Raw genomic sequence first — 12,860 nt, forward strand, 5'->3', positions numbered from 1 at the left:
ATGTTTTCAGTAGCTTTGTTAGTGATATATGTCACTCATTGGGTTAGCAAATGGAGAAATCCAAAATGCAATGGTGTTCCTCTCCCTCCAGGTTCGATGGGTTTGCCACTCATTGGTGAGACTCTCGATTTGATCATTCAAAGCTACTCCCTGGATCTACACTCTTTCATCAAGAAGAGAATTCAAAAGTAAGCATATATCCATGCATGCATGCCTAGCTATACCAAAACTAAAACTGTTGCTGATCTATTTCACAACGGTGACTCTTGTTTAATTCTCCATTTCTTTCTCATTATATTCATAGATATGGACTCATATTCCGAACAAGTATAGCCGGCAGACCGGTCGTAGTATCTGCCGATCCTGAGACTAATAGTTACCTAATTAAACAAGAAGGGAAGCTAGTTGAACAATGGTACATGGACACATTTGCCATGATATTCGGGCTAGATGGTGATTCGCGAGTAAATGAAACTGGACTCGTTCACAAGTACTTGAGGCACATTTTCTTGGAGCACTTTGGTGCTGAGATCCTGCAGGAAAAGCTGCTCACCATAATAGATACTTGCATCAACAAAACTCTATGTTCGTGGTCAAGAAAGGAATCTGTCGAAGTGAAGCATGCTGCTTCGGTTGTAAGTTCAATTCACAAATGTGCCATGCATATTCTCTCTTTACAATAGTGCGCGCGTGCTTAAATTTGATCTGCTGCTATAATAGTAAATATAATTAAGAGAAAATTAGAGTTAAATCCAATAATTGGAGCACATTTTTAATCTAAGCCCACATCCATTTTTTCTTTCATTCTACACCCAAAATTACTTATTATTATTAATTTTTATTTTTGTATAAGTCTAAACTACCCTTCTAACATATAAAAGGTTATATTAAATAATTTTCTTAATCTTAGGTTTTAAAATCAATTTTGAATGTGAAGCTCGTTAATTGTATCCATAATTATATTATTGTATTTATTTCATACTGCTAACATCAATGTGTATATATATTCATCACAAAATTCAGTTTTGCAACTTCTTGTTCTTCTTCTATCAATTCCATTTTACAATATTTTACACCAATTATTATTTTTCAAGCAATAGGAGCTAGTCGTATGAAAATTATATGAGAAATTCATATGAAGGTATATAAGGTACCAAATGATCTTGATTTAGTAAGTGTTTCTCATCGTGAGGTACATATTGTTCTTGTTGAATTATCTTTTTTTCCTTCTTGTTAGGTATATTGTCACATTAATCCATTATAAGAGGTATTGAATAATATTCTGAACAAGAATCATAGGTATATACATACACTATAACATCTAATAAAGAGGCATATTAAACTTCCCTTATATATTATTTTTTTTCAATAAAAGGTAGATTTCTATGGATGAGACATATATATCTATGAACTAGGAATTCTACATGAACCTTCTAAATAGATATGCTTCTCATTCTTAGGTTGTAATTAAAGAGATACCTACTAACTAGGTTAAACACTTAAAGTCTCACATACCTTTAATTTAGGTTATTTAATAGATGAATGAAACTTAAAAAATCAGAAAAAAGACTACGATATTTCAAAGTTCTCCAAGTTAACAACCTGATCGAAATCTTAAATCACTAAAATATAAGCTTTACATTCATTATCTTAAGGTATTTGAATATAATCTATTGGTAATAATGATGAGTTAAAAAGGAAACTTGCAAAATTGTATTCAATCTATAATTAAGGTAAAAAATTAATACTAAAGTTGACTAATTAGAATTAAATAGTGGTAATATGTAATTTTTGTTAAAACGAAAGATAATTTAGTATCTTATTTGACAATATTTAAGTAAAAAATATAATTAAATAATATGTGGGTTTATTTTAAAAGCATGCACCAAAAATGGGTATGAAATGAAATACCCTTATAATTAATTATAAAGAAAACATGGAGTATGGATTACAAAATTAGGAGTGTAAATCCTCTGAAAATAAAAAATGTTCCTCTTGTACAATATGATCGCATAGCATTCAGGTTCCAGAAGTAGGGTAATGTAGGAAAAGGTAGAATTTAAAATGAAAAAATGGATGTACAGCATATATATTAACAACAGTACGTTGAATGATTATCGATCGATCGTTGTTTATTTGCTTATCAGGATGATAACTTCTCCATTTGTTTCAGTACTTCAGTAATCAGAAGCAAATGAAGACAATGACAACATTAACGAAACTTACGAAAGAGCTACCAAAAACTTTTAGCTATAAAAGAAAAAAAACATATGAGCATGATAATGTATGAGCTTTATATAATTGCTCTTACCTGCTGCTTTTATCCCTAAACTTCAGTCTATGTTAGTCACTCACTTCTAACCTTAATATGGATTCCCAATATGTTTCTTTCTCCCATATATATAGGGAAGATTAAGCAAATAAATATAACTAAGTTTTCACTGTTTTTTGGCATCCTCGGGGTCATCTTCATGCTAATAAAATATCAGTATCACAACGTCAGCTACATGATCATTGTCATGCATGACGAGATCAAGTAGACCATATATTGCAATTGAAGTAAGTTAACTTAGTTAATTACCTTCAATATTTCATGCCAATAATTTCAAGACGATAAATGTATAATACCAACAATATATATCATAGAGAAGGAATCATCCATATTTAATTAACTACATGTAGAGAAAATGGTATAGTCTTGATGATTGTTATGCATGACGAGAGAGTTGAATAAGTTTAGACTATGGAATTTTAATATATTATATGTGCCCTTGATGATTCTACAAGAGAAAGAAAATGATCGATATATTTTTTGTAAGGAAGGCCGACTTCTTATCTTAGCGTGGAAATTGTTTACAAGGTATAGTAGATCTAGTAGTGCACGAAATGCAAATTATTTTAAGAAAATTATTTAAAGATTTTGTTGTTGTTTTGTTGTTGTTGACGAGTGTTACGTTAGACGTTTGAAACTTGAAAGTTTTCTAAATTAATTCAAAAAAGAATTAGGCAATATTAATTTATCTGATGCAGACAATGGGGCTTAATGGACACCCATCTTGGTCATTTATCATGCTTCTTTGCGCAGCAGACACAATAGGTAAAATTGATTAAGTAAAAACATTATTTATCACACAAAATGTGGTTAAAGTTTAACTGATGGAGTGACTCAAGGATATATTGTTATTCAAGACTAATCGAGTCACTGGATCATCATCTTGGTTCGAAGCAGCATGCTCATAGATCAATTTCCACCTAAGCACAACAAGAATGCTAGTTGAACCCTTGGCTTGCAATGGAAAATTCTTCCTCAGGTTTCTTAGTTCTTACACTACAAGTCGAAGAAGTCATCTAAGATTTTCTTCTCCGAAATGCTCTGATGAGTCCCTCAAAGTCGGCTCGACTCTTTCAAGATGCAAATCGTTTGGCGTTTGAGGCAGTGTAATCTGCTAGCTAACAGAAGAGGGGTCTTCACCAATACTGTGCTAAAACCTCCATTAATTTGTTCCACAACTGCTTCCAGTTCTTGGGTAGAGAAGGAATGCAACTTAAATGAATCTACTTTCTCTTCGCTGACTACTCCCTGCAGCAAAGATGTTTTGTGATGCGTAGATAAAGATAAAAAATATAATTAGAGTCTTATCAATTATATCACATGAAATTCTCAAAACTCTGACATGGTTTTCTAAGTTGTGGCTTTTCTTGGCTCGGTAAATACATATACAATCAAGTTGTTGATCCCGGGGTAACAACTACATAGAACACAAATAAGAAACAGTATCTTATTCAGTTCCTAAGTTACACAAACATAGGGATCGATCAGGCCAGCGGCCATGGAACAAACCTGAAACTCTCACAGCATCTTATCTGTTTTAAAGGAGAGATTTAAAGAGCAAGTTAAAATCAGTTGATACTGTTAGCGTGATTAGTGTAATAGCATGATTGAAGGAGGAAATCACGGGCGTGATTTCCTCCTTAATTTTTGGGGGTAGGCTAAGTTGTTTATATATAGATTACAAATCAAGTGTAATTGAATTAAGTGTGAAATACCATTTCTATTGGTATTAGAGCCTTGCTCTGTTCTTTCTGGGTTTTTTCCTTGTTTTTACTTTTTTTGGTTCGAAGCTCTGCTGGTATCCCTTCGTGAAGCACATCCCCTTCTATTGTAATCAGTTTTGCCAAAAACAGCAGGGAGAATCGAAGCAGCGTCTTCCATATCTCTTCTCCTTCCGCAAACCGAAGTAGAGCCATACCGAGGAGCTTCCTGCACCACCGGCGGAGGAACAACCACCACTTCGTTACCCGCATGCAAACCTTTCGACTAGCCACGAGTAGTATTAACCACATCATTAACCAACCGGACAGTCGGGCCGGCCTTTGCAGCCACTTCTTCACGTCTGTCTTCCACTGTCGCCGATGCGCCTTCCCATGACATCAAACGCTGCAGATCAAGCTTCTGCCGCTTCAAATCGAACGCCCGTGATCACCGCTGCTGCTCGGAACCTCCGCTCGCCGCTGCTCGAAACCTCCGCGACCCGCTCGCCGCTGCTTGGAACCACCGCGAACGACGAACAGCCCCGGGATGACCCGCAGCGACGCCGACCCGCCCCTTTCCGAAGTCAAACCCGCCGTCGGCGTCATACCCGAAGACGTGGACTCTCATCCCGGTGCTCCCGCCGTCGATCCTTGAAACTCTGGTGAAGAAGAGGAGGATGTAGAAGTGGAGCGCGACGGCGAAATATTTGGGACGAAAATCCGACCCGACCCGGTCCTTTTTCACCCAAACCGACCCGGAAACCCGGATTCAAGCCGACATGCAGACCCAGATTCGACCCGACCCGGAGACCCGGATTTTATTATTTTTTTGGTTGTCAGTGTAGGTTCACCGACAGTGTAGGCGCACCCCGTTTAACTCCGTTCTTTATTCTATTGTGTTCCCGCTGCATCAATCCTGATTTTTTATTTTCAATGGGTTTTCGAGACGACACAGAGAGTTCTCAGTTCTATTGTGTTCCTTTCTCTTATTGTCATGATACTAACCATGCTCGGGCAACATGTTGGAAGTTGTATCCACACCTTAGGCCTAAGCGGCCTAATTATCATCCCAAGGCGAAAGCAGCCATTCAATTCTTCCACGAACCAGATATCTATGGTCTGATTGGACATGATCATCACACAGCAGGAGGAGCAATACTTGCCGCATCCATAGTTGTTCGTAGTAAAATTGGTATGATGTTAAATATTTCTAACTTTGTTGGTTTTGATACATGGATTATTGATTCTGGTGCATCTGATCATATGACTTATGACAAATCTTATTTTACCGTATTGTCTCCTCCACCAGTACCCTATGTTACTAATGCTAATGGTGAGGCATTCCCCGTGTTAGGGAAAGGGTCAGTTCGTATTACTCCCACAATAGAGCTTCACAATGTGCTCTATGTCCCTGTTTTATCTCATCATTTGATATATGTTCCCTAATTGAACACTGACGCTAAGTGCTCTGTGACATTTTTTCCTATGTATGTGATATTCTAGGATCTTCTCACCGGGGAGCTAATTGGTTGGGGGTATCTGAGGGGCCGGTTGTTTGATCTAGATCCGACATATGCGGGGGAGAAACCAGGGGCACAGTCTCGGACCGCTTTAATCTCCACTTCTGACAAGCTAAGTGAAATTTGGTTATGGCATCGTCGCTTAGGGTATCCATCTTTTAGTGTTATGAAAAAATCTATACATACTTTATTTATTAGTGTAGATGAGTCACTTTTACGTTGTGAGACATGTGTTTTGGGCAAGAGTCATATATCTACATATTCCCCTAGTAATTCTCATAAACGTACCCGTCCTTTTGACTTAATTCATTCTGATATTTGGGGACCCTCTAAAGAGTCTACTGTGTCAGGGATGCGGTATTATGTGTCATTTATTGATGATTGCACCCGTCTTTCGTGGATCGTTCTCCTCAAAAATAAAGATGAGGTTTTTCCAGCTTTTCAGGCTTTCTATACCACTGTTCAAACACAATATAATGTCACAATTAGAGTTCTTCGTTCTGATAATAGGGGGAATATGTGAATCATGTCTTTCAGAAATTCTTTAACACACACGGAATTGTTCATCAAACAACGTGTCCTTACACACCTGAGCAGAATGGAGTTTCCGAAAGGAAAAATCGTCATTTACTTGATATGGCTCGGTGTATTCTTTTTAGTGCTCATATGCCTAAGTACCTTTGGGGTGATGCTGTCATAACTTCCGCCCACCTCATTAATCGTATTCCCTCTCGTGTCCTTCAGGGAAAAGTTCCATATGAGGTGCTTGCATCTCATGTCTCATTACCTTCTTTTCATAATCTTCTGCCCATGTTTTCGGTTGTGTTGCTTTTGTCCATCTTCCAAAATATCAGCGGTCTAAATTGGATGCCCGGGTAGTTAAATGTGTGTTTGTTGGGTATGGAGGACATCAGAAATGGTACCAGTGCTATCATCCGGATGATTCCGGTGGTGTAGTCACTCCAGACATTCAAGTACCAGAAGATGACAACACAGCTGCCCCTCATGTCTCCCGTACTACTGATTCTACACCTGACCAATGCTCTCCTGGTACAGAAGATCACTCATCTGAGGTTAGTCATCCTTTTGGGGCTAATACTAGTGAGGTTTATAGTAGACAATATGTCTTTCCAAATAGGTCTACTCGGGGTCAGTCAACAAAAAAATATGAACCCACCCTTCAGGCTAAAGCTAAGTATCCTGTGGCAAATTTTATGTCTACCAAAAGGTTGTCTAAGTCATATGAATCATTTGTGAATCAAATATCTACTGTATCAGTACCTAACAAAGTGCAGGATGCATTGGGAAATCCAAAATGGAGGAAAGCCATAGAGGAAGAGATGGAAGCATTACAAAAGAACAATACTTGAGAGCTTGTATCTCCACCACATGGCAAGAAGACTGTGGGATGTCGTTGGGTGTTTACAGTGACGCCGGTATAAAGCGCGTCTAGTAGCAAAAGGGTTCACCCAGATATATGGCATAGACTATGATGAGACATTTTCACCTGTTGCAAAGATAAACATTATTCGGGTATTGCTCTCTTGTGCTGCTAGCTTAAACTGGCCACTTAGACAGTTTGATGTTAAGAATGCATTCCTTCATGGAGAACTTACAGAGGAAGTGTACATGGATCTTCCGCCTGGATATGTGGCCGCTTCTCCAAGTAACTTTGTATGCAGATTGAGAAAGTCTTTGTATGGTCTTAAACAGTCACCTCGTGCTTGGTTTGGAAGATTCTCACAATTCATGAGGAAAATTGGCTACATATTAGAGTAATTCAGACCACACGTTATTTCTCATATATCAACAAGGGAAGGTAACAGCTCTAATTATATATGTTGATGATATGGTAGTTACTGGGAATGATACTGTTGAGGTGGATAGATTACAGAAACAGCTAGCAACAGAGTTTCAGATGAAGGACCTAGGTACACTCAAGTACTTCTTGGGCATTGAGGTAGCCCGAGGAAGTGATGGTATCTATATGTATCAAAGGAAGTACATCATTGATCTATTAACAGAGACATGTATGTTGGATTGCACTCCCATTGATACTCCTATTGAGCAGAACCATCGGTTTGCAGAGTATCAAGATCAAGTGCCTACTGACAAACCTCGTTATCAAAGGCTAGTTGGACGCCTGATTTATTTATCACATACCAGACCAGATGTTGCGTATGCAGTAAGTGTAGTGAGTCAGTTCATGCATAATCCTAGTGTGAACCACATGGATGCTGTTGTAAGGATTTTGAGGTACTTGAAGTCAGCTCCAGGGAGAGGAATAATGTTCTCTAATCACAATAATATCCTCGAAGTTTGTGGCTTCACAGATGCAGACTGGGCCGGAAATATTTCAGATCGGAGATCCACATCAGGGTACTTTACCTTTGTTTGGGGTAATCTTGTTACATGGAAGAGTAAGAAACAAAAAGTGGTAGCTCGATCTAGTGCTGAGGCAGAATACAGGGGTATGGCTCAGGGAGTGTGCGAATTGTTATAGCTTAGAAATTTGCTATAAGATTTGGGCATTAAGGCTAAATGTGCTATGTAGCTGTACTGTGACAACAAGGCGGCTATTGATATTTCACATAATCATGTGCAACATGATCGTACAAAACATGTGGAGGTTGATCGTCACTTTATAAAGGAGAAGCTAGATGCAAAGATCATTAGTTTTCCTTTTGTTCCTATAGAAGAGCAACTTGCCGATATGCTCACAAAAGGAGTGTCTAAGAAGGTTTTTTATGACTCACTGAGCAAGTTGGGCATGGTCGATGTGTATGCGCCAACTTGAGGGGGAGTGTTAGCGTGATTAGTGTAATAGCATGATTGAAGGAGGAAATCACAGGCGTGATTTCCTCCGTGATTTATGAGGGTAGGCTAAGTTGTTTATATATAGATTACAAATCAAGTGTAATTGAATTAAGTGTGAAATACCATTTCTATTGATACTTGAGTGTGTGACCATGTCATTTTCAGTTACCAATTTGTCTTCAACCTTTATTACAGAACTCATAAATGATGATTTACCTAGTTTGGTGAAGGGAGCCACGGATATAACTATTAGATCTTCCTAAGTACTGAATTTATAGGCGTAAAGGAAATAAGGATGAAACCACAAATACTTAAAAAGCATGCACTTTACTCTTTACAGAGGATGAGAATCACCTGCTGAGGTAGAATATCTTCCAACTGCATCCATGCCCAAAATCACAACTGTACAGTCTGCACTTTGTTTTGGCAAAGGTGGTTTTGTTACTTGTGTATACAAATTGACCATAAGGGGTTAGCTGCTAAAGCTAATACCCATTAAATGTTTCTAATACTTACGATGACAAATATTAATGTAAGGTAAACTACAAAGAACCTGCTAATGCCAACTCCACTGTTCACTGGAAATGCTTTTCCAATTTTCTTTGCTGCCATGTCTCTCTTTCTTCAATAAAATATGCTTTAGGCCAATAAGAAGACTAATTTATAGAAATCTAACAGTAGACCGGTGGTATCAGAACTTGGTTGAGCGTCAGAGTTGTCAAAATTTACAATCGAGTATATAAAACCTTCTAAAAAATTGGTCTCTTACGCATAAGAACGCTGAAGGTACAGGAGTTCTTAAGCATGCAAAGAAGAAGCACCTCTGTGCTGCAAAGGAATAGGGTACTGATAATATAACATTCTCTTGTCAGACTAACAAGACAAACTAGCAAGAGAAACTTCTCGAAAGGGTCTTAGGATCCGAAAGAATTAGGCAGAAATATAATCAGATAAGAAGTATGGCTTACAGTTTTGTGCACAATCCTTCTTGATCTCCAGGATACTGAAAGCCTTGTCAGATATTCCCCACTTTTCAGCTGGTTAAGTAAGCATACTCAGCAGCAAATTAAGACACCTACAAAGAAAGAGCTTCTGCCTTCTAGTGAACTGCATTTATATGACTCATGTCTGCTGTTAATAAATGTTTTATGAACCCAACTTCAGTCCAGGCTCACCTCAATTTCTTCGAAAAATTGTTATCACATAATCATAGAACCTGAATATCATAAATTCGATTGTCTGAATCTCTGAATCAATCGAAGTCATAGATTATATATAATGTTTTTCGTTTTCTTTTATGGAAAAAGTAACGATCTTACATTTAAAACCAAAAAGAATTAACTAAGAAATGTATAATACTCCTAGGCCAGCTAACATAGTCGATCATTTGACAATGAGATAAGCAAAACAAAAAAGAAATACAGGTGGGCGATAAATAGGACAGTGGAGACAGTAAAGATAATCAAATTGACAAATGCTTTGCACTAAAAAATTAAACATGGAATAGTGTCTGAACTCTGTACTTAGCAAACAATAGCTGAATCACAGCTATGGAATTCATACCTGACAACAAAGTTTTTACAACAACATATTACATGCTTTGCCAACAAGAGTACTTACAACTTCAGTCAGGTACGAAGCATGCTGTCTACTAAGTGGTTCGATTTCTTGACACTTCCGCTTGCTCATCCTTGGAGGAACCTTAAAAAACCCCGGCACCAGTTCCATAAGCCATTTGGATTCTATAGCACTGATCTCGCGCATGTACTCTTTCGTGGTCATGACCAGCTCATTGTAGATAACCCAATCTGGTTGTCTCCGGAAAGGAACACTGCTTGGATGGATATAAACTGGCTGATTATCAACAAAGGTTCTATAACCATCATGTGGATCCCTTTTGGCTACTTGGAAAAGAATCCAGCTACAATCGTCTTTCTGATCATTGTGAGATCTTTTCCTACACTTACAACCTCTAACTCATGCTTGTCCATGACAGTAAGAAGCTGCTTCCTGATATCTCGAGCCCTACTCAATGACCGAAACTGGACATAGTTCTCAGAACACCATGGGACAGAGAAATTCTTGGCTTTCCATGACTCATAAACAGTAAGTAAAGTCAGAGGCTGTAAGAACTTGGCCCTTTTCTGATCAGCTTCAGCTTGCTTTCCTCTAGGCCTGTAGAATATATTGCCTGCCTCAACCATTGAAACAATTGTCAAAATTTCATCACTGCAACCTAGGCTCACACTGGCAATGAGCATTTTTGACAAAGGTGGATCTAGAGGCAACACCGCCATTCTACTCCCCAATTTTGTCACTGACCCCTCTGCATCCACTGCTCCAAGATCTTGCAGCTGTTTTGAAGCAGAAATAAGTGCTTGGGAAGGTGGTGGATCCAAGAAGTCAAAAGATAGGACATCCTTTATCCCCATGGCTTTCATCATAAGTGTGGTATATACAAGGTTTGTTCTCTGGATTTCTGGAACTGTAGCAGGAGACATCTCATTCTTAAATGCAGCCTCAGTGTAAAGGCAGTAACAATTGCCTGGTCCTGTCCGCCCAGCACGCCCAGCTCATTGCTTCGCTGATGCTTGTGAAATTGGACTTACAGTCAGCATTTCTATCCCTTTCTTCGGATTATACACATTTTTCTTTGGATATCTTGAATCAATGACATAGTATATCCGATCAATGGTTAAAGAAGCTTCAGAAATGTTGGTAGCCACCACCACTTTCCTCTTCCCTGGAGGAGTAGGCTACTAGGCTTAAATATCTTTGCCTGCTCATTACTACGTTGGGCACCATAAGCTGGTAGTATGATCAATTCCGGAACACCTTTTCCATATTCTTTCATCCTCTCATTCAGAGATTGACACGCAGATTCAATCTCATCCTCACCAGTCAAGAAGAGAAGTATATCACCCTCAGGTTCTGTCAAGTGAATGTGCACAACAGTTAATAGAGCTGAATTCAAGTAATCTCTCTCATGCAAGTAGAACAATTCTACAGGATAAGTTCTACCAGGAATATTAAAAATCATACAGTCGAAGAAATAAGCCAAAAACTTATCAGCATCTAATGTGGCAGATGTGACAATCAAGCGAAGTTCAGGACGCCTTCTAACAAGTTGCTTCAGCAATCCAAAGAGAACATCAGTAAAGATTGTTCTTTCATGAGCTTCATCAAGCATGATCACTGAGTACTGAGAAAGATCATTATCGACCAAAATCTCCCTAAAGAGCATCCCATCAGTCATGTACTTGATCATAGTTTCCGGTCCAGTACAATCTTCGATACGAATAGCATGCCCCACTTCCTCCCCCGCTGCACAACCAAATTCTTCAGCAACCCTCTTAGCCACAGAAGTCACCGCTACTCTTCGGGGTTGCCCTTTGTGGCGTAACCTGCTTCAGCAAGATACTGTGTTACCTGCGTTGTCTTGCCGGAACCAGTCTCACCGATCACAACAAGAACCTGATTATCATGCACAGCTTGAATAAGCTCTTTCTTCAACTTGTATATTGGCAAGTTCCTATTCTGTTGCGAGTTTCTATGCCTCCTCCTACTCCTAAGCTTAATTTTTTACCTCTCTTATCATATCGATCCCCTTGCATGCTATTGTCAATCGCCATGTCCGGGATTTTGTTCTTCTGAGAAACCATTTTAGGGGGAGGAACAGAATGAACAATTGTAAACAACCTGGACATGAAATTTTCAGGCATGTCAACACCGTATTGCTTCAACACCTTAAGAAATTCACCCACCACCTCACAGTCTCGTCCCACCTCGGCTATCAACTCTGCTAAGAATCTGTCTCCAGAACCCCCATTTTGGTCTTCAAGCTCTGAGCAAATCCTGGAGACCAGGAAAAGGTATGCAAGCTTGTCGAAAACACCGCCTTGCTCAGACACAGCCATTGTTGAAGGAGAAAAGAAAACGTAAAATGAAGGAACTGGTTACAGCCTTACAGGTATATATGCATGTGTAAAGCTATTCCTTGCAGAAATAGGATTGATGGGATTCCAAGTTTTAAACAACCAGATGAATTCTGATCGAAGCTATACGTATATAAATAACAAACCTTTATACGAAAACAACAGACGAACCTTTTCTGATATACTGAGCATCGATCTTTATATGATTCAGCATCGTCTTCCTGGCCTAAATCGTCGTGGATTTCAATCCAGCACCCAAGCTCTACCAGTCTGCTCCGGGAAAGCAAAGTTTTTGTTTCCTAAATATATTCCGGGGAGAAGTAGAAAATAGTTGATTTTTTTGGGGTATAGTAGAACACGTTTGATATTATCATTGCAAGACTACGGTCAAGTCTATAAGGACTGCTGCAAGAAAATAATACTAAGATTAGGGGTCACTTTTCGTCAATACAAAATCCCAAACTTGGAGAGCACACATTAGTTTTCCTGAGGCGGCTGAAAAGTCAGGTTGACCTGATTTTTGTAATTTGTACTTCAGCATTAACAGAATGTTTAT

At 38.7% G+C, this 12,860-nt stretch overlaps 1 protein-coding gene and 1 pseudogene across 1 annotated transcript; one reads left to right on the forward strand and one right to left on the reverse strand.

The window, feature by feature from the left end:
• On the forward strand, positions 1-683 carry LOC126792099 (beta-amyrin 16-alpha-hydroxylase CYP87D16-like). Its single transcript, XM_050518588.1, has 2 exons — positions 1-188; positions 305-683. Exons 1-2 carry the CDS (start codon positions 1-3, stop codon positions 681-683), a joined length of 567 nt encoding a protein of 188 aa, XP_050374545.1.
• A 9,264-nt stretch (positions 684-9,947) lies between these two features.
• Positions 9,948-12,663, reverse strand: LOC126790707 (probable pre-mRNA-splicing factor ATP-dependent RNA helicase DEAH5; annotated as a pseudogene).
• Between the last annotated feature and the right edge of the window lie 197 nt (positions 12,664-12,860).

The sequence above is a fragment of the Argentina anserina genome, chromosome 4, assembly GCF_933775445.1.
Source record: "Argentina anserina chromosome 4, drPotAnse1.1, whole genome shotgun sequence".
Classification (NCBI taxonomy): Eukaryota; Viridiplantae; Streptophyta; class Magnoliopsida; order Rosales; family Rosaceae; genus Argentina; species Argentina anserina.

Excerpts from the sequence above, each read along its gene's own strand:
- LOC126792099 (XM_050518588.1), top strand. The coding sequence starts at position 1 with ATGTTTTCAGTAGCTTTGTTAGTGATATATGTCACTCATTGGGTTAGC. Across the intron at positions 189-304 it reads ATCAAGAAGAGAATTCAAAA|ATATGGACTCATATTCCGAA; the intron begins GTAAGCATATAT and ends TTATATTCATAG.